The following is a 22,547-nucleotide window of genomic DNA, read 5'->3' on the forward strand; positions in this document are numbered from 1 at the left end:
AACCGAGCCATTCCCCGACACCAATCGCAGGTTCCCCATTGACAGTCCGGCTCAATTCCCCGCGGCACCCGGCAAACCGATCCAGACTCTGCTGTCCTGGAGGACATGTTTGGTTGGTTGGGCGGGTAGCCGCTTGGCCCCCCGATTCCTTTCCCCTCCCCAGGACCCACAGACCAAGGTAGCGTCCCCGGCAAACCTGCACACAACGCCGGTGGAGCCCAGGGTCGAAGCGGGCGAGAGAGGGAGGCGCCGGCCACCAGGGGGCCGAGCCGCCCCAATGGGAACATGGTGTGCAGCCGGCGCCACCAACACCGAGAGAGCTGCCCTTGATGTCACCAGCTCCACCATACACATGGAGCAGGCGCTGCCCGCACTCGCCCTCACTGCAATCGCCACCCAATGCAAGGGCATGATGTCTTTCCTTCCCATACTCTGCAGAGATCCCCACTGGTACTTCAGAAACCACCTTCCGACCTTTACACAAGGAGTCACAATGTTCCACCGTCGGACTTAAAGCGATTTGGGAATGACTACCGGTCGCCAACTTGAAACATTAACTCTGCTTCTCTTTCTGACCCGCTGAGTTTTTCCTCGCGGCATTTCTGCCGAACTCCACACTAAGTTAGCTCAAACCCGCACATGCAAACTTGGGATTTGAAGACCTCGCTGACCACCACCACACCTTGTTACGACCTCCGGGAGCCCCCAACGGAGGCCGCGCAGGAACCCACCTCCCGGCCCGGGGCAGCCGCCACCGGCGGAGCAGAGCGGTAACGCACCGGCTGCCCATTGGTCCGCGCAGCCCCACCAATACAATCAAACCGTGGCGGTTGGGGAGCGGCGCGCACAACACAGCGTCCCTGCTGATTTCAAGCAGTTAGGGATGCCGATTTCAAGCATTTAGTGCGGGGCCCTCAAAAGCAAATGCTACTTTTGCTACTATATTAATCCGGCCCTGGGAGTGCAGATACATAGTCCCTTGAAAGAGGATCACAAGGTAGTCAAGAAGTCTTTAGGTACTTTGGCCTTTAGTCAGGGTATTGTTTCAAAGTTGGGATGTTATTTTACACTTGACGTTGGTGAGACCATATTTGGAGTATTGTGTTCAGTTTTGGTTACCCTGCTACAGGAAGGAAGCTGTTATGCTGGAAAGAGTGCAAAGAGGACTCTTTGCCAGGACTTGAGGGCCTGAGCTATTGGGAGAGGATGGGCAGGCTAAGATTTTATTCCTTGGAGTGCAGGAGGATGAAGGGTGATCTTGGAGAGGTAACTAAGATCATGAGGGGAATAGATCGGGGAAATGCACAGAGTCTGGTACCCAAACAACGGAATCAAGAACCAGAGGGCATCGGGTTTAAGGTGAGAGAGGAAAGATTTAATGGGAACCCGAGAGGCAACTTTTCCCCACACAGAAGCCATTTTCAGGGACCTCTGTACTTGTAATACCTCCGCTCTACAGCTCGTCCCAGATTTTGCCCTGATTTGACATCTAAAAATGCAACACCTCACACTTATTCAAATTAAACTCCATGAGCCATTCCTCAGCCCCAATTGCTCTGCTGATCAAGATCCTGCTGTAATTCTTATCTTCACTCTCAATTATACACCTATTTTAGTGTCAGCTTGAAACTTAATCAATCCTTGTACATCATCCAAATTGTGGGCATGGATATCAAGCAGCAATGGGCCCAGCGCGGATTCCCAAGGCACACCACTAGTCACAGCCCTCCAGAGTGAAAAATAACCTTCCACAATCACCCTGTGCTTCCTTCAATTAATCCAATTATTGTCCTATTTCACCTTTAATTCAAACCTCCAAATTATGTTCGAAAGAGAAAAATAAATGACAATTTGGTTGGACCAATCTATATGTAGATTAAAGTCACTCATGATAACCGCTGTACCTTTGCTACACGCATCCCTAATTTCCTGCGTGACGCTATCCACAACCTCCCTACTGCTGTTTGATGGTCTGTACACCACTCGGACAAGCGTTTTCTGCCCTAGGCTATTTTGCAGTTCTACCCATACCGATTCTACAGCAACCAAGCTAATGTCTCTCCTTGCTATTGCATTAATCTCCTCTTTCACCAGCAATGCCACCCCACCTCCTCTTCCTTTCAGTCTATCCTTCCTGAATATTGAATACCCCTGCATGTATAGCTCCCAGCCTTGATTACCCTGGAGTCATGTCTCCGTAATTGCAACTATATCATATCCCGTAACTACTAACTGCGCATTCAATTCATCCACCTTATTTTGAATGCTCCTCGCATTAAGGCACAAAGCTTTCAGGTTAGTTTTTCTTATCTCCCTTCTACCTTCTGCTTCTGATCCCCTTTTATGGCCCTCTGTCTCCTTGCATTGGGTCCCATCCCCCTGCCTTGTTAGTTTAAATGTGACCTTTCCTACACTCTCTTTCCCGTTAGCTGCATAGATACACGTCCACGTTGTTGACTCCAACCCCCAACTTTTTAGTTTCTACACGGGTGGGTTTAAACTAAAACTCAACCGTGGCTGACGAGGGAAGTCAAGGATAGTGTTAAAGCCAAGGAAGAGGCATATGAATTGGCCAGAAAACGCAGCAAACCAGAGGACTGGGAGAAATTTAGAACTCAACAGAGGAGGACAAAGGGGTTAATTAAGAGGGGGAAAAAAGAGCATGAAAGAAAGCTTGTGGGGAATATAAAAGCTGACTGTAAAAGTTTCTTTAGGTATGTAAAAAGGAAAAGATGAGCGAAGACGAATGTAGGTCCCTTACAGTCAGAGACAGGTGAATTTATATTGGGAAAATAAGGAAATGGCAGAACAGGTAAAGGAGTACTTTGGTTCTTTTTTCACTAAGGAAGACACCATCAATCTCCCGGAAATACTAGGGGACCAGGATCTAGTGGGAGGGAGGAACTAAAGGGAATCCACATTAGTCAGAAAATGGTGTTAGGTAAACTGTTGGGACTGAAGGCAGTTAAATCCCCTGGGCCTGATGGTCTGCATCCCAGAGTACTCAAGGAGGTGGCCCTAGAAATTGTGGATGCATTGGTGATTATTTTCCAATGTTCTCTCGACTCTGGATCAGTTCCTGTGGACTGGAGGGTAGCCAATGTAACTCCACTTTTTAAGAAAGGAGGGAGAAAGAAAGAATAAAAAAGACCAGTTGGCTTTACATTGGTAGTCGGGAAGATGTTGGAGTCGATTATTATAGATGTTATAGCAGCGCATTTGGAAAGCAGTGACGGGATCGGTCCAAGTCAGCATGGATTTATGAAAGGGAAATCATGCTCAACTTATCGTTTGGAATTTTCTGAGGGTGTAACAAGTAGAATGGATAAGGGAGAGCCAGTGGATGTGGTGTGCTTTATCTGGACTTTCAAAAAGCCTTTGACAAGGTCCCACACAAGAGATTAGTGTGCAAAATTAGAGCACATGGTATTGGGGTAGGGTATTGACATGGATAGAGAACTGGTTGGCCGACAGGAAGCAAAGAGTAGGAATTAACGGGTCCTTTTCAGAATGGCAGGCAGTGACTAGTGGGGTGCCGCAAAGCTCGATGCTGGGACCCCAGTTGTTTACAATATATATTAACGATTTAGACAAGGGAATTAAATGTAACATCTCTAAGTTTGCGGATGACACAAAGCTGGGTGGCAGTGTGAGCTGCGAGAAGGATGCTATGAGGCTGCAAGGTGACTTGGATAGGTTGGGCGAGTGGGCAGAAGCATGGCAGATGCAGTATAATGTGGATAAATGTGAGGTCATCCATTTTAATGGCAAGAACAGGAAGGCAGATTATCTGAATGGTGTCAGATTCGGAGAAGCGGACGTGTAACGAGACCTGGGTGTGCTTGTACATCAGTCACTGAAAGTAAGCATGCAGGTACAGCAAGCAGTGAAAAAAGCCAATGGCATGTTGGTCTTCATTGTGAGAGGATTTGAGTTTAGGAGCAAGGAGGTCCTACTTCAGTTGTACAGGGCCCTGGTGAGACCGCACCTGGAGTATTGTGTGTAATTTTGGTCTCCTAATTTGAGGAAGGACATTATTGCTATTGAGGCAGTGCAGCGTAGACTCACCAGGTTAATTCCCGGGATGGCGGGACTGATGTATGATGAAAGAATGGGTTGATTGGGCTTGTATTCGCTGTAATTTAGAAGGATGACAGGGGATCTGATAAAGAGGTATAAAATTCTTAGAGGATTGGGCAGAGTAGATGCAGGAAAAATGTTCCCAATGTTGGGGGAGTCCAGAACCAGGGGGCACAGTTTAAGAATAAGGGGTAGGCCATTTAAGACTGAAATGAGGAAGAACTTTTTCACCCAGAGAGTTGTGAATCTGTGGAATTCTCTGCCACAGAAGGCAGTGGAGGCCAATTCACTGGATGTGTTCAAGTGAGAGTTAAATTTAGCTCTTGGCGCTAAGGGCATCAAGGGATATGGGGAAAAAGCCGGAACGGGGCTACTGATTTTGGATGATCACCAATGGTCATTTTGAATGGCGGTGCTTGCACGAAGGGCCGAATGGCCTACTCCTGCACCTATTTTCTATGTTTCTATGTTTCTAAATGATCTGCTGAAGGATCTTCAATCAGAAACATTAACTGCTTCTGGTTTCACAGATGTTGCCTAATCTGCTGAGGTTGTCCAGCAATTTCTGTTTTTATTTCAGATTTCCAGCATGTTTTATCTTTATTTCCAAATTATAATCTTTATTTCTTGTCTCCTGCACATAAATAACAAAGCTACTTTTAATATTTTACAAAATAATCAAACGTAAACTTCTCTCAGAAACAGTTACTAAAATAGCTGTACTCACCTACTTCACCCAATCTGAGTGATAATGGATCATTTTCAAAGCTGCCTTGTTTTTCTTTGTACCCTGCCCTTGATTGATGGCACTGGTTGGTGTTGGCTGAACTGGAAACAGACAATATGCATGAAGCAGGTTGAGAAATATGGTGTTACATTAAAAATAATAATGGAGGAATACTTAAGAAGAGTCTTCTGATTAAATTGTACTTTCCAAATGTAAAGCTTTTCTTATCTTAAAAACTAAATTAGGCAAACAGTTTTAGACAATGTCAATTTTTCAATTAAACAATCATATTTAAGAATATTATTTTTTTAAAGAAATTTAGATTCCAAAATCTAATTATTTTGTGTTACTTAATCGCACTTTGTTTTAAAGATCGTTACAATTCTACATGTATTTTTTACTGATGCTCAGCAGCTCAATAAATCATGTATGGAAATGTAGTCGTTAGCTCACATCCTCCCTTGCATCCACATAGGGTTTGATATTCTTCAGTTCCATTAAATAACCTTGCTTGCAAATTTAAAGTTAAATTTCAACCTTACTCATGTACAGATTTAGATGTTTTTAAATGACTGATTTTCACTGTCCCTTTTATTCAATGGGTTGGACTTTCCTGATCACATGCCTCTGTTGCTGTGCAGGTTGAACTTCATTTACAAGCAATCTTCTGATCAAAAGGCAGACACCAAATTATTTAACTGATTGCAGTGGTGTAAAGTAACATTGATCATTTTAGATTACATTTTTCAACGTCATAATTGAACTGTTATTTTCCAGCCACAAAGATATGAAAAACAGCTGAAATTATCCTTGTCTAATAAAAACGAATAAAATCTTTTTACCTCCTGATGTTTCCTGCACCTGGTCAGGATTTTGTTAACTATTTTATTCCTTGTCATCACACTACTACTGATTCTACCAGTTTCTACCTTGCATATTGGCACAAATCCCATTCCTTGTAACCAAACACTTTATTGCATTTATATGTCTGAACTGACCTTCAATACGAAATACATTGATGAGCGAAGTTATAAATATTTTACACAAAATATTTTTTTCTCCTGTCATAACCATTCAATATTGGGAGTATTTTATCAACACGAACATACACTTTTAGTTGTGCTAAAGAAAAATAACCAGACAGCTAAAATTTATGGTTATTTTCATTTATGGTTATTTTCATTTAATTAAAATATCAACCTTGATGCAAAGTAATTAATTGGCCAGGGAGTATCAAATATGCTATGGTAATGTTTTATTAAAGGATAGCACAGTTTAATCTAAATCTACACAGTAAATGTGCATGTAAAGGGCAAGGACAGTAGGACAAGCTTATGCAAGACATCAAAGGATATTTAAGGATATTTATAACTTTAGCAAATCAGAATAAATGTGATGAATCAGATTTATTTCTTCACAGGAAATGCATGCCACTAGTCAAGGCTGGGATACATTGTGCACACCTGATTGCCTCCAAAGTTAAGTAGTTAGGAGTCAAAACAGTGGTTTTGGTTATACATAGGTCATACTGGCTTAAGGTACACAAAATCCTTCCCTAAGGACATCAGTGAACCAAATGGGTTTTTAAATTGCACAATATTATCCAAAATTCTCCCACGTAGTCAAAATTGAACTCGCTAACTAATCCGAGACTTGTATTCCTTCAATGCTTCATTTTCAAAATTGCAAGCTTTGTTTCCACATTCCACCATGTCTCACTGCTGCCAATCTTTGGTTCTCCTGGAGTGCTGCAGCCATAAGAAAACTTTGCAATCCTTTAGTTCTGGTCTTTTGATCACTCCTAATTTTAGTTGCAATTTGTCTCCTAAACATTCTGTTCCAATCTTTAAGAACAATAGTTGAAATCTAATTCTTAAACCAAGTTTTTGGTCACCAACCCAGTACTACTTCATGCCTTGGTTTCAAACTTTAAGACAAACATGTCTTAAACCACGGCCTGTCTTGCACTGTTATGGGCATAGAATAAAAAATGTTACAATTACAGATGAAAATAGTAATCATTGCTACTAACACATGTGTTGTTTTGGAAGCAGAAATTGAGGGTTGCTGCTCAGACTTTTTTTCTAATCCTGCAGCTACCAGCCTCAGCAGGAGTTTATACTGTTCCTTCTCATTCTTCTCTGTGCTCTGCAGAAAGAATATAAAACAATATTTAAATTCTGATCATTCCTCACCAACTCTCCTTTCCCAAAGTTCCGACACAAAAGTAATGCATTAAAGCACTATTGTATATTCGCGAATCAAGATTATCAGCACCAGACAATTCATCCATTGGGCTCATCTTTGCCATAGCCAACAATGCAACATCCATATATGAATATTTCCAGAACAGTATGCTCATGGATGACCACTAAGCATTGGAACCAAGAACAGTTTGCTGACTTCAAAGCAGGTGTTTTACAATGAAATGTTGTCCCCTTACTGTCTTCAGGTTGCAAATAACAAGATCGACCAAGAAGATTTGGGGCTCAACATTATACAGGTGTCAAGTCAGTCAAGTCAAATATATTTGTCACATACACATACTCGATGTGCAGTGAAATGAAAGGGAAACTATTGCACCAATTACACAGGGGTTCTATTCAGCCAGCGTCATGAATTTAAGTATGCATGATGTGATCTAGGTGAGATGTCAAGAAGCATTTATTTTCCAGAAGAAAGTAGAACTCTGGAACAACTGCTGATCTTATGCAGTGGATGATGATTCACTGGATTTCTTCAAGCATGAGCTGGACATGTTTCTTGGTGGGGTTGTCATCACCTTGGACAAAAAGTCGGTCGTTTGGATCTAGAGTGATCTACTAAAGTAAATTAACTAAAAGTTCCCACATGCCTTTTCCAATTTGATTTTTATCTGGATCATTGCCCTTTTCCAGGTGATCACATACATTTATCACCACATTTCAAATGATATTTTATGACTCATAAGAATCAATGTACTGGGATGTGGGAAGGGGTGTGTGCAGAAAATCTGAAAACTTCTATCCCCTGAACCCTAGCCTGAACTCATTGCTGCACCTATCTTTTCTTGACCAGATTTATTTTAACTTTCTTGAAGAAGTCAGCAATTTCACAAGTTATTTGACAGTTCCAGTCCTCTATACTCTTAGTTGGGTTGTCTCTTCATAAAGGCTAACCACATTGCCATGAAAATCTTAATGTGCATCAGAACTGGAAAAACAGTGATGGGTAACCAGTTTGCTGAACACCTCCATTCAGGCTGCAACTTTGAGCCTAGGTCTCTTGCATGGTTCCAATTTTTACAAATGATATGCCAACAATAGCAATTTTTCAACATGGTAATTTAAAATCTGATGGCCCAAACTTTAAAGTCAACCACCAGGAACTAATCAGTACTCCCATCTCCTAATATCAGATGGCGTTATTGGTTCTGATGCCACCTGGTGCAGCTCTTTAAAAAAAAACTTGTCCCAATACTTTTTATTTTGCTTAGCACCATCATCACTCCATGATATTAAACTTTGAGTATCAAATCAGTCAGAGCAATACAGCATGGAAAGGGACCCTTCAGCCTATCGTGTCCATGCCATCTATCAAATATCCCATTATATTAATTGCATTTACTAGCACTTCGTCCACAACCTCCTATACTTCAGAAATTCAAGTACCTACCCAGATACATGCTGAGAGTACCTGCCTCCATCTCCCCTCACGCAGTTGACTCCGGCCAAACCTCTTCCCCATAACAGAGATGTCAAAACTAGAGGAACGTAGGTTTCGGGCAAGGAGGAAATTTTTCCAACTATCACTCATAATTCTGTTTACCTCTATCTGGTAACCTTCAGCCTCATTTGCTCCAAGGAAAGCAAATCCAGTCTATTCAGGCACTGCTCATAACTGCTGAGAATTGTAAGAAATTTCTGATATTGCTTCAGACCTATTGTTCACCTGGTTCAGAGTGCCGCGCCTGACATCATTCCTGATTGGTAGTGGTGTAGTTGGAAGGCTGCAATGCTGTACAGGAAAAGGCAGCAGCTCACTCGTTTCTCTAGAAGGATCGCGGAGTTTTCTGCCACGGACAAAAACAGCACAATTGAAAACTATTCCCAATTGACCCCAGTGCCTTTCTGATGCTTTTCACATCTTATCTAGAAATACCAGCAGTATTCCATCCAAAGAGCCAAGCTGGGAATGAAAAGTTGTGACTGATGACCCCAAGTCTGTTTATAAAGCCACAGAAGCAGAAGCTGGCTGGAATTGGCCTTAGATCACTGCAAGAGAAATACTTTTCAGGTAGGAGAAAGTCTTGATTTCTTTAAAATGAAAGGCCTGTCAAGCTCACACATTTTCCTTAACATTTTTTTAAATAAATGCAAAATGTAAGCAAGTAGTATCACTTGCACAAATTGAATTTTTTTTAAATTTCAAATTCACCTATGTGTGTCTACAGTATCTACATACATTTTGATTCCTCTCACCATTCTTTTATGATTTTCACACATTTTCTCTGGAAGTACCAACAATAGCCCATCCAATGCCCTAAAGCTTTGACTGTTTCACTGCTCACAATGTCACCGAGGGAATACTTGCAAACAGAAAAGTTCATTTAGAAACAGACGAAAAAGGTGGCTTGACTTAATCACATATCAAGCTCTGCTTACCTTTGCCTTATCTTGTGACATTCTTGCCATTTTCTTTCATTCCCATGATTCTTCCTCCCCAACTCCTGGTCAACATCTGAAATAAACAGCAACCAAAAAAAAACATGAACCAGTAATGCTGAGCCAGTCCAACCTTGCAAGTAATACAGTAGCTTCTAGTGGTTATCATAGAGGCTTTCAAATGTTGCTGCACAATGGATGGTCAAATGAATAATCCAAATCCCAAATGCTGAATTACAGAGTATATTGAAACAAATATAATTGAAAGATTTGTAGGAAAAAATTCCCTGGAAGATCCCCTTGGTGATAACATGGACAGTGAAGAAGGTTAACTAAGATTACAAGATATTGATCAACTGGGAAAGTGGACCGAGGAATAGCAAATGGATTTTAATTCAGATAAATGTGAGGTGTTGCATTTTGGTAAGACAAACCAGACCCAGACTTTCTCAGTAAATGGTTTCCCCCATGGCAGTGTTGTAGAACAGAGAGACCTAGGGATGCAGGTACATAGTTCCATGAAGTGGCACCACAAATAGACAGGGTGATGAAGAAGACATGTGGCATGGTTGCCTTCATTGGTCAGTATACTGAGGACAGGAGTTGGTATGTCTTGTTACAGCTGTACAAGAGATTGAGAAGGCCATATCTGGAGCAGTGTATGCAGTTCTGTTTATGGTGCAAAGAAGATTTACGATAATGTTTTTACCAGGCAAAGGTTTAAGGTGAGAGGGGAAAGAATTTAAAGGCTACCCGAGGAGCAACTTCTTCACAGGCATAAATGGAATGAGCTGCCGGAGGAAATGGTAGAGGTACAATCACAACATTTAAAAAACACTTGAGCAATTACTCAGATAGGAAAGGTTTAAAAGGATATGGGCCTGGCACTGGAAAGTGAGACTAGGTTGGTTAGGCAACATGATTGAGTGGTTGGAATGATCGAGTTGGGCCAAGGGGCCTGTTTCCATGTTCAATGACTCTCAGAAGATTCAGTACTAATTTCATCACAGGTTTTCATTAAACCTCAGGTTTTAATTTCATCAACCTCAGGTTTTAAATCAATCTTAGAAACTCGAAGTTGAGGCAGAGAGCCCTCTAAAACTTAGTGGAGATTTAGCAAAGGATCACACCAAAATTCTAGAAATACTCAAAAGAACACAAAGTTCTGGAGTAACTCAGCGGGTCAGAGAACATTTCGGGTTTGGATCCTTCTTTAGACCGAGTACTCAGTCATAAATACTCAGTAAACCTCTCTCCAGAAATTGTCTAACCTGTCTGATGTTTTCTTCAGATTTCCAGCATTCACAGGTATCTTTGTAGATATTTTTGTTGAATGTGATTGTTACCAAGACTAATGAGAAATGGAAATAGTAGGTTGCACATAGGTCAATGACTAGTGACGAGTGAGTGGATGATTGGTTATTGACATTAGCTATCGAATCCCTTCAGGATCTAGGATATTGTTACCTGAAAGGGAGCAGCATTCTTACTTCTAAGTAAAAGCTTTCAATATATACACAAAAAGGTAGAGAATGTTAAAGACAAATAAGTGACAGACTATGGGATGCCCTGTATCATTCAATGTTTACTTCAACTTACCTAACTTTAAATCCACTCTTGATAAAGGCTCCCGAGAACTGGAGTCACAGAGATCAGTCAGGGAGGAGGAGAGTTCCTTAAAGAAGGAAGATGTATTAGTGTGTGATGATAGATAATGTGAGAGTTGCGAAACACTACAGATAACTGAATTATTCATGCCACTCACAACAAACCTCAAAAACTACATCTCTTCTGCAAAGTTTTCTTGATTTTCAAAGATAGTATATTTGTAATTAACCATGATTTAAACCACAACGCTTAAGGTGCCTGCTATAAGTAATCCAGGTCTCATAAGCAAACAGGGGGATAGGGTTCACTGTTACTCAGACCATGTTTTGCATCACATTTGATCTTCAGATATCTTTTTCCCCCAAGTGAACGACAGCTAGTTTTAACATCATTGGTAAGATGGTATTAAGAGCATTAAGTCCATGCTTCAGGAAAATCTCTGTCCTCCCCCCCCCCCCCCCCCCCCCAGAGATACAAAAACAAAAGCAAGTGAAGCCAGAATGAAAGAAAGCCTTGTCAATGGAATTCTGACAGGTTATAGGCCCAGCTGCTGGAACATCGTGGAATTCAGTTGATTAGATTCTCACTTATTAACCAGATTCTCACAGAGCTCGACTGCTGAAACAACTAGATGAAGAACAAAAATTTTGAAGAGAGTTGGTTAGTAAGTTTGCAGATGACACCAAATTTGCTAGGGTCGTGGACTGTGAGGAAAGCTGTCAAAGTATATAGAGGGATATACACTGATGAGCCAAAACATTTTGACCACCTGCCTAATACGCTGTTGGTCCTCTGTGTGCCGCCAAAACAAGCCGACCCGCCGAGGCATGGACTCAACAAGACCCCAGAAGGTGTCCTGTGGTATCTGGCACCAAACATTAGCTGCAGATCCTTCAAGTCCTGTAAGTTGCGAGGCGGAGCAGCCGTGGATCGGACCTGTCCATTCAGCACATCCCACAGAAGCTCAATCGGATTGAGATCTGGAGAATTTGGAGGTCAGGGCAACACGGTGAACACTTGATCATGTTCCTCAAACCATTCCCGAACAATGTGTGCAGTGTGGCAGGGCGCATTATCCTGCTGAAAGAGGCCACTGCCATCAGGGAATACCATTGCCATGAAGGGGTGTACCTAGTCTGCAACGATGTTTAGGTAGGTGACACGTGTCAAATTGACATCCACATGAATGGCCGGACCCAGGGTTTCCCAGCAGAACATTGCCCAGAGCATCACACTCCCTCCACCGGCTTGTCGTCTTCCCATAGTGCATCCTGGTGCCATCACTTCCCCAGGTAAACGGCACACACGTACACGGCCATTCACGTGATCTAAAAGAAACCGGGACTCATCGGACCAGCCGACCTTCTTCCACTGCTCCAAGGTCCAGTTCCGACGCTCGCGTGTCCAGTGTAGGTGCTTTCAAGGGTGGACAGGGGTCATCATGGGCAGCCTGACTGGTCTGCGGCTACGCAGCCCCATATGCAGCAGAGTGCGATGCACTGTGTATTGTGACACATTCCTCCGGTGACCACCATTAACATTTTCTATGACTTGTGCCACAGTAGACTTTCTGTCAGTTCGGACCAGACAGGATAGCCTTCGTTGCCCTCGTGCATCGATGAGCCTTGGGAGCCCAACACCCTGTTGCCAGTTTGTGGTTTGTCGCTCCTCGGACCACTGTCGGTAGGTACTCACCACTCCTGACCGGGAGCACCCCTCAAGCCTTGCCGTTTCAGAGATGCTCTGACCCAGTCCTCTGGTCATAACAATTTGGCCCTTGTCAAAGTCGCTCAGGTCTTTACTACTGCCTATTTCTCCTGTATCCAACACGTCAACTTCAAGAACTGACTGTTTACTTGCTGCCGAATATATCCCACCCCTTGACAGGTGCCATTGTAACAAGATAATCAATGTTATTCACTTCACCTGTCAGTGATCATAATGTTTTGGCTTATTGGTGTAGATCAGCTACCAAAATGGGGGGAGAAATACAGATGGAGTTTAATCCAACCAAGTATGAGGTGTTGCAATTTGGGAGGTCGTATGCAAGGAGAAAATATACAATAAATGGCATGATCCTTAAAAGCTTTAATGTACAGAGGGTTCTTGGAGTTTAAATCCATAACTCCCTAAAAGTGGCAACACAAGTAGATAGATAGAGGCATTGGAGTATGGTTACCTTCAGTGTCGGGGCATTAAGTATAAGAGACAGAAAGTCATGATGTAGCTTTTTGGACTTTGGTTAAGCCACATTTGGAGTATTATCTGCTGTTCTGGTCGTGCTATTACAGAAGGATGTGAAGAATTTGGAAAAGGTGCAGAGGTGGTTTACCAGAATTATGCCTGCTTTAGGGGGTATGAGCAACAGGGAGGGATTGGACACTCATACTGTTTTTTTCTGGAACACGGAGGTTGTGGGAAGACCTAATAGAAGTATATAAATTATGAGAGACAGACAGTCAGCACTTTCTTCCAAAGGAAAATCAAATTGGAAATGTCAAATACTAGAAGGCATAGCTTTAAGGCGAGAGGGTCAAAGTTTAAATAAAATCTGTGAAAAAATAACTTGCAATAACTAAGGATGTTGTGATTGCCTGGAATAAGCTGCCAGGCATGGAGGCAAACATGATTGTGGCATTTGAGACTTTTGGATAGGCATATGGATATGCAGCGAATGGAGGGATATGGATTATGTGCAGGCAGAAAGGGTAGGTCTGGCATCATATCCAGCACAGACATTGTGGCCCAAAGGGCTTACTCCTGTGCTGTTTTATAAACTGCTGAGGTAATTTGTGAGTCAAGCAGCATCAGTGGCGGAAAGGAATGCAGGGGCTTAACCCCAAACATTGACTATTCCGTTCCACCCCCCTCCCCCCACAGTGTGTGCCGTTTACCTGGGGAAGTGATGCTGCTCAACTCATGAGTTAGACCGGCAGTTTGTTTTCTGCTCCAGATTCCAGCATCTGCAATCTCGTATTTCTATTTTACTACAATTACAGAAGGAATTTTGTACTATGAGCAGATGTAGGGTACAGGACTGAAACAGCTTTAATACATCTCCCATGGATCACACTGCAATTTCCACCTTCATAATTAGTTGTACAGATAGACAATGCAATTAGTATGTGCAGAAAGGAACTGCAGATGCTGTTATATACCGAAGATAGACACAAAGAGCTGGAGTAACTCACCAGGTCAGGCAGCATCCTGTCTGAAGACGGATCCCAACCAGAAACATCACCCATCCTTTTTCTCCAGAGATGCTGCCTGGCCCGCTGAGTTACTCCAGCACTTTGTGTCTATCAATGCAGTTAGCATGGTGAGTTCCTGTTATTATTTTCAAAAAGATAGGCTTGACTACATCACTGACCTGTTTCAAAGGTTGGCTCGACTTCCTCTGCACAGAGGATTTGGATTCTACTTGCATGACCTTGTAGCCAAATGGTGACACTGATTTTATATAGCTGACAAGTCCTGTTAAAGACTTTTTAACTCCATTTACAAAGTAATCTGGAAAACAAAGAATAATTTGTTTTCTTCTGGTGACTGAATTTTGCTCCATTTCCCTCTTCTGACCCCTCTTTTCCATGTTCTTTACATTGGCTGAAGGCATATTGCCAGATGTCAGATAATATCAGCAGTTTAGCTCTAGAATATACTTAATAGCAACCAGAAGCCATTTTCTTCAAGATGAAGTGCCAGACTGTGCAATACCTCCCACAGATTTTTCACACAACTAATCAATTGCAGACACAAGAAACTGAATATGCTGGAAACTTGAGCAAACCACAAAATGCTGGAGGAACCCACGGGTCAAGCAATATCTGTGGAGGGAATGGAAAGTCGGGACCCTTGTAGGGGAGAGAAAGCTGCAAAAGAGAGGTGGAAGGTCAGACAAAGCCTAGCAAGTGATAGGCGAGGGGAGAGGGGGTAAATTGGCACATGGACAAAGCATATAACAAAGGTTAGAGGTGAAAAGGAGACAAAAGGATGTCATGTAAGGTGAAAAGGGGCGTGGCTGTGTTCTGCAGCTGCGGCTCACCGGCAGTCTCTCCGTTTTTTTTTTGTGTTTTTTTTGTCATTGTTGATGTTAAATGTACGTTTTGTTTTATTTTTAATTCTGTGTATGTAGGGGGGTGGTGGGGGGGTTGGGGGAAACCTTTTTTTAAATCTCCTCCTCAACGGAGATGCGACTTTTACCGTGTCGTATCTCCGTTCGCGCAACGGCCTAACAACGTGGAGTCGGCGGCCTCCAGCTGGGATCGACCTCGAAGACTCCGGTCGCAGGGCCTGGACTTACCATCTCGGAGGCTTCGGCCGTGGGCCCTGCGGACCGCAACATCGGGAGTTCGCAGGTCCTTGGCTGGCGACCGGCTTTTGGGAGCTCCAGCCGTAGCAGCTTCGACCGCCCCGAAGCACGAGGCACGATCAACCCGCCCGCAGGCCCTTCATCACCCTGCGTGGCCCGGCCGCAGCACTTTACATCGCCCGGTGGGGGCTCAGGACTCTCATCGCCCTGCGTGGCTCGGCCGCGGCATTTTCCATCGCCCGGTGGGGGCTCAGGACTTTCATCGGCCTGCTCGGCTCGACCCTGGGACTTTCCATCGCCCGGTGGGGGCTTCAAGGGGTTGGGAGCCTCGATCGCCTCATGGCGCCACGGGAGAAGAACGAGGAGGAGATAAGACTTTGCCTTCCATCACAGTGAGGGTATGCCTAGAGCAATCACTGTGATGGCTGTTTTGTGTAAAAAATTGTATCTGTGTGTCTTGTGTTCTTTAATGTCTACTGCCGGACCCTGACGTGAGAGGACGCTGGCGTTGATTATTCGCCGCTTTTCCGTCAGGATAGTTTGTCTGTTTGTCTGTTTGTTTCTATGTTAATTGTATTTGTAAAGCGCTTTGTGCATGTGTTAAGGCGCTATATAAAATAAATATATTATTATTATTATTATTAAATGTAAAGCCAGAATGAGGAATATGGAAGGAAGGGGAATATGGTCGAGAAAGAGAGGGATAAATGGAGAGATGATGGGATGGGAGATGAATGTACAAAGGAGGGGAAAGGAGTAGGGTGAAGGGGGGGGGGGGGGTGGTTGGCACAAGGTGGGGAAAATGGGTGCACACCATGGTGGGTGCTGGCGGGCAATACTTGAAATTGAAGAATTCAATGTTCATACCATTGGGTTGTTAGCTACCCAAGCAGAATGAGGTGCTATGTTGGAAAGAACTGTAGATGCTGGTTTACACCGAAGGTAGACACAAAATACTGGAGTAACTCAGAATGAGGTGCTGTTCGTCCAATTTATGTGTGGCGTCACTCTGGCAATCGAGGATGCCAAGGACAGAAAGATCATTGTGGGAATGGGGAGTTAAATGGCTGGCAACCAGGGGATCCAGCAGACCTTGGCAGAGACAGTACAAGTGTTCAGTGAATTGGTCACCTACCCTGTGCTTGGTCTCGTTGATGAAAAGTGGTCACATCGGCATACTAAATGCAGTAGATGAGGTCTGAAGAGGTGCACATCAGCAATTGTACCCAACTATTTAAATAACACTGGGGCTCCATTGCTCAGTATCACCAAACGATTTTCATCTTTTAGTACACGGAATGATTGATTGATTTATTGAAAAATATAACATGGAAACAGATCCTTCAGGCCATCATGTTCACTTGACTAGTTGAGACCTGTTCACACTATATGTATGCTATCCCACTTTCTCATCCACTCCTTACAAATTAGGAGCAATTTACTGAGACTAATTATCCTGCAAAACTGTATATCTTTGAATGTGGGAAGAAACCAGAGAACCTGGAGGAAACTCATACAAACACAGGGAGAATGTGCAAACTCCCAAGGTCGATACGATAGAACTTTTTTATCCCAGGAGGGAAATTGGTCTAGAAGGGAAATTGGTCAGGATCAAACCAAGGTCATTAGCGTTCTGAGGCAGCAGCTCTACCAGCTGCGCCACTGTGCTGCCCTAATGCCTCAAACAGATTGTCTTTATACCATTTGCCAGTTTTAGACAAGTGTAAGAAACATTCGCCCACTCCATCCCCCTTATCCCCCCCTCCTCCCCTCAACCCCCACTCCCACTCACCCACCATCCCCCCTCAACCCCCCCACTTATCCACTCCATCCCCCTTCAACCCCCCTTATCCCCCCGTCCACCCCTCCCACCCCCGCCGTTTGCACCATCGCAAAGTCAAAATATCATAAGTCGAAGCATCGTAAGTCGGGGGGCATCTGTATTCGATCTGCCACTGCTACATGGGTGGTTTTAAACTAAATAGTGGGGGGGGGGGGGGGGGGGGGGGGGGTAAATGGGATAGACAAGGATGGAGTTAAAGGGAAAGAGAGTATAGGAATAATTAAGAAACACCCCAGAATTAACGGGACAGAAAGCTCACGACGCAACAGGAGAGAATGGCCAAGTGTAATAGGAATCGATGTGGAAGCTGAGATGAGCAAAGGATTAAAAGTACTATATATGAATGCGCAAAGTATAAGAAATAAAGTGGATGAGCTTGAGGCTCAGTTAGAGATTGGCATTGTGGGGATTACTGAGACGGGGCTGCAGAAGGATCAGGACTGGGAACTGAATATTCAGGGTTATACGTCCTATAGAAAGGACAACCAACCTGATCTCCCGGTGGCTGAGCACTTCAACTCCCCCCACTCCCAGTCTGACTTTTCTGCAATGGGCCTCCTCCAGTGCCATAGTGAGGCCCACCGGAAATTGGAGGAACAGCACCTCATATTTCGCTTGGACATTGACTTCTCCAACTTTAGATAGTTCCTCTGTCCCTCTCTTCCCCTCCCCTTCCCAGTTCTCCCTCTATCTTCCTGTCTCCACCTATATCCTTCTTTTGTCCAGCCCTCCTGACATCAGTCTGAAGAAGGGTCTCGACCCGAAACGTCACCCATTCCTTCCCTCCTGAGATGCTGCCTGACCTGCTGAGTTACTCCAGCATTTTGTGAATAAATACGATAGAAAGGACAGGCAGGTGGGTAGAGGAGGTGGGGTAGCTCTGTTGGTGAGGGATGGAATTCAGTCCCTTGCGAGGGGTGACATTGGGACTGACGATGTAGACTCACTGTGGATAGAGTTGAGAAATTGTAAAGGTAAGAAGACACTAATGGGAGTTATCTACAGACTCCCAAACAGTAGCCTGGATATAGGGTGTAAGTTGCAGCCGGAGTTAAAATTGGCATGTAACAAAGGTAATGCCACTGTGGTTATGGGAGATTTCAATATGCAGGTAGACTGGGAAAATCAGGTTGGTTCTGGACCCCAAGAATGGGAGTTTGTAGAGTGCCTCCGAGATGGATTCCTAGAGCAGCTTGTACAGGAGCCTACCAGAGAGAAGGCAATTCTGGATTTAGTGTTATCCAATGACAAAAGTAAATGAACCGCTTGGAGGTAGTGACCATAATATGATTAGTTTTAATCTAAAATTTAAGAGGGAGAAGGTTAAACCAGGAATGTCATTGTTGCAGTTGAACAAAGGGGACTATGAAGGCGTGAGAGAGGAGCTGGCCTAGATTGAATGGAAAAGGATCCTAGCAGGAATGACGGTGGAACAGCAATGGCAGGAATTTCTGGGCATAATCCAGAAGATGCAGGATCATTTCATTCCAAAGAGGAAGAAAGATTCTAAGAGGAGTAAGAAGCAAAATTAGAGGACATGGTATTGGGGGTTGGGTATGACATGGGTAGTGAATTGGTTGGCAGACAGGAAGCAAAGAGTAGGAATAAACGGGTCTTCTGAATGGCAGGCAGTGGAGAGTGGAGTGCCTCAAGGCTCGGTGCTGGGGCCACAACTATTTATAATATATATTAATGATTTGGATGATGGAATTAGAAGTAACACTAGCAAGTTTGAAGATGACACAAAGCTGGGTGGCAGTGTGAACTGCGAAGAGGATGTTAGGAGGTTGCAGGATGACTTGGACAGGTTGAGTGAGTCACTGAAAGTAAGCGTGCAGGTACAGCAGGCAGTGAAGAAAGCTAATGGCATGTTGGCCTTCATAACAAAAGGATTTGAAATGGGGGGAGGTAGGGAGGGGGGGGAGGTAGGGAGGGGGGGGAGGGGGGATAGGGGGATGAGGGAGGGGTGAAGGGGATGGGGGAGGGGACTGAGGGGGTCATGGGGGAGGGGACTGAGGGGGTCATGGGGGAGGGATGGGTTGAAGGGGATGGGGGAGTGGGTGGGGTGGAGTGGGGAGGGAGGGGTGGGGGGGTTTAAAGATTTTTAAACTTTAAAAATCATTATTTCACCATTATTGAGATAATGAGAGACAGCAACCAGCTATACTATATCTCTATATCTCTGTATCTCTAAATCTAAAAAATGTGTACACTTAAGACAGACACAAAATGCTGAAGTAACTCAGCGGGACAGGCAACATTTTTGGAGAGAAGGAATGGGTAACGTTTTGGGTCAAGACCCTTCTTCAGACTGTATAATTTATAGGTACAGACAAATAGATACCTGTTCTGCACTTTAATACTATACAGTGAAAGATTTATACCCAAGTACCCTGTCTATGGAAAAGGATATACTTGAAGCTGTCAATATAATATTCCTAATCTCTCATTAATATAATAGGTGTAGACACATTAAGGTAATATAGCTTAAAATTCAGTCCTGATCTATTCCATTCCAAAGCTCCAATTCCTCCAAAAATAATTTCAAGATTCTCTTTATTACCTTTTAATACCCAACAACTCTTCCCCAAACTTGTATTGCTTCTGGTCACCCTCTTCCCCTTTAACACAATCTTAGTCCTCGTTGCTTGCATCCAGTCTGAAACTCTTCATGTTCTGCTTTTTGCCTTCCATCTAGCAAGATGTCTTTTTTGAATGGGCATACGCCAGAAAATCAGTTATTTCAATTATCCTACTTTCAACTTTTGTGGTAGGGTGCTGTTACCTTGCAGTTCCAGTGGCCAGAGTTCAATCCTGACCTCTGAAACTATGTTGGGTTTGCACATTTCTCCTGTGACCATGCAAGCTTTCTCCAGGTGCTCTGGGTTCCCCCGAAAAGAGCTCCGAAAAGCTTGAAAACAGATCAATTAAATGGCCACTGCAAATTCTCCCTAATATGTAGATGGGTGGCTTGAGTGGATATGGTCAAACCAGAAATTTATTGAAGCATAGATTAAAATCTAATCATCTTAAAATATAATCAATATATTTTAACTTTATAAAGGTATTATCTTTAAAAAAAAAGCTTACCCAGCTTTTGCCTCTTTACTGATTTCCATTCAATTTCATCATTGGAAGTATGGACACTGGAGCAAGAGACCAAAATAACATGACAAAAGACAATATTCAGAAATTTCCTTGACTACAACTTCCCCTCTACCATCGTGGACAAAGCCCTTGAATGCATCTCATCTATTTCCTGTACCTCTGCTCTCACCCTTTCTCCCCTTGAAAAGAACAAGAACAGAGTTGCCCTTGTTTCACCCCACCAGCCTCCACATTCAACAGATCATCCTTATCAATTTCCATCTGGTCCATCAAGACTCCAACAGCAGACATATATTCCCCTCCCCTCCCAGCATTTTGAAGATATCAGTTCCTCTGCCACTCTTTTGTGTGATCTCACTCACCACCTACCATTCTCCCATCACATGGCACGTTTGTGTGCAATCACGGATAGTGTGACCTGTCCTTTTCCCTCTTCCTTTCCTACCACCCATGATTCTAAATAGCGATTCACTAGTTCCTCTTCCAAATCTAGCATAATTGTCCAGCTAATAAAGATCCCACAAGATCTATTATTCTATATTCAACACTGACTAAGTAATATATAACCCAGTTTCTCACTGCTGGTTTAAAAGAATATGGGCCAAACCTAGGCAAACGGGATTACCCAGAAAGACACCTTTATTAGCATGGAAGAGTTTGGCCTAAGGGCTTGTTTTCTTGCTCTTTATCTCTAACATTTCATCTTCCGAATGGGCATGTTGCAGCTATAGATTCTCAAACTTTAAATATGATATTTTAATGATTCTTGTGCACAAGAACCACCTACTTTTTGATTTTCTATATATATTCTGTCCCACTGGGTACCTCTCAGTAAACCCAAATCACATCAACATATTATGCAATCATAGTGACTTGACCTTATTCCACCTGCCATGCATCTTCATTCTATCAGATTAATTCCTATTGTTACACCCACGTTTTGCTGCTGTTGAAAGTTTATATATCTTTCTTAGGTTTGATAACAGTCCCTCATCTGAAACATTATGTTCTTTCCATGGATGCTGCCTGGTCTGCTTAGTTTATCCAGCATTTTTCCTTTTCTTTTTTCTCATGCTCGTTTTGTTTTTCTCATCCGACTCATCAAGTCTAGTTTGCCAATTATTGTATTCATTACACAGACTATGCAGCTTAATGTGCAGGTTGTGTCCAAAAACACTGACAATTCCTTTCCACTCACAGATGTCACTCAACCTTCTGAGTTCTTCCAGCAGTTTTTGTTTGCCCAGACACCATCATCTGTAGTCGTTTGTGTCTCCAGTTTAATGTGCTGGTCACAACTGCCATGAAGTCTCCTTATTTAGCTACTCGTTTCTAACTATATATTTTTTAAATGACGAATTTGTGTACCAATTTTACCTTTCCAAGGCACTTCAGAGAACATATCCCTCCCCAAAAATGACAAGTGAACTTTAGACTAAGTTCCTAAGAGGTCAATTATTGTACCTTTTTTTTTAAAGTATTTTTTCGTAAATCTCTACGAGGAAAAGAATGGAAAATGGCAATCTAATTGAACAAAGAGACCTGCAAATGGGTCAACTTAGTCAAGTTTTGTAACGCAATATGTGACAATCTGCTGTTGACGATCAGTGCGTTGTCAGCTCAGGTATTTGTTATGGATCAACTGTCACTTGTAATTTGGTCTCAATTGCTCATCAACGCATGGACCATAACCCGCGAGTTGCAAAAAACAAGAATGCATGGGAATAATCAAGCCAAGAGGAATAGAAACCGCGGGTGATGGTTTCAGCAGCAGTGGGAACCTAGGCTACATGTACTATCAGGGCCAGAAGACAACTGGCTGTTAATACTATACACAATGAGAGGCCCGAGTTTCTGAACTGCAGGCAAACTGCTTGGAAAACGTCCACGGCCCCGCCAGTTCCTGACACCTACCTCTCGTAGTTTCTTTTCAGCAGGCCGGCAACGTTGCATTTAGAAGCGCCAGGTGGAGACGGTTCCGACCCAGTGGGGAAGACTGAAGAGAAGTTGCCGCGAATCCATTGGTACATCGGAGTGGCGAGGGCTAGGCCTGAGCAGGCCTGGTTCAGGCCGGCCGTTGCCGTGGAGACCGGGGTTGGGCGGCGCATGCGCACTGTTCCAGCCTGGTCCCTGCATCACATGCCCGAGCTGGCAATGAAGACCCTGGCACAATCACATCGGGGTCAGTGGGCAACTCTCACACCCGATGTCCGGCGCGGGGTCGTCCGG

General features: G+C 43.6%; 1 protein-coding gene across 1 annotated transcript in view; it reads right to left on the reverse strand.

The window, feature by feature from the left end:
• The window catches only part of LOC144595887 (sentrin-specific protease 2-like), a 49,294-nt gene extending 26,853 nt beyond the window's left edge, over positions 1 to 22,441 (reverse strand). The window contains exons 1-8 of the mRNA XM_078403743.1: positions 22,233 to 22,441; positions 20,301 to 20,356; positions 14,429 to 14,568; positions 11,050 to 11,125; positions 9,451 to 9,526; positions 8,738 to 8,858; positions 6,840 to 6,955; positions 4,808 to 4,908 (exon numbers count right to left, since the gene is read on the reverse strand). Of these exons, the coding sequence (XP_078259869.1) occupies positions 4,808 to 4,908; positions 6,840 to 6,955; positions 8,738 to 8,858; positions 9,451 to 9,526; positions 11,050 to 11,125; positions 14,429 to 14,568; positions 20,301 to 20,356; positions 22,233 to 22,426 (880 nt within the window). The 5' untranslated portion in view covers positions 22,427 to 22,441. The remainder of the gene's footprint in view (positions 1 to 4,807; positions 4,909 to 6,839; positions 6,956 to 8,737; positions 8,859 to 9,450; positions 9,527 to 11,049; positions 11,126 to 14,428; positions 14,569 to 20,300; positions 20,357 to 22,232) is intronic.
• Positions 22,442 to 22,547: the final 106 nt, after the last annotated feature.

The sequence above is a fragment of the Rhinoraja longicauda genome, chromosome 8, assembly GCF_053455715.1.
Source record: "Rhinoraja longicauda isolate Sanriku21f chromosome 8, sRhiLon1.1, whole genome shotgun sequence".
In the NCBI taxonomy this organism is placed as follows: domain Eukaryota; kingdom Metazoa; phylum Chordata; class Chondrichthyes; order Rajiformes; family Arhynchobatidae; genus Rhinoraja; species Rhinoraja longicauda.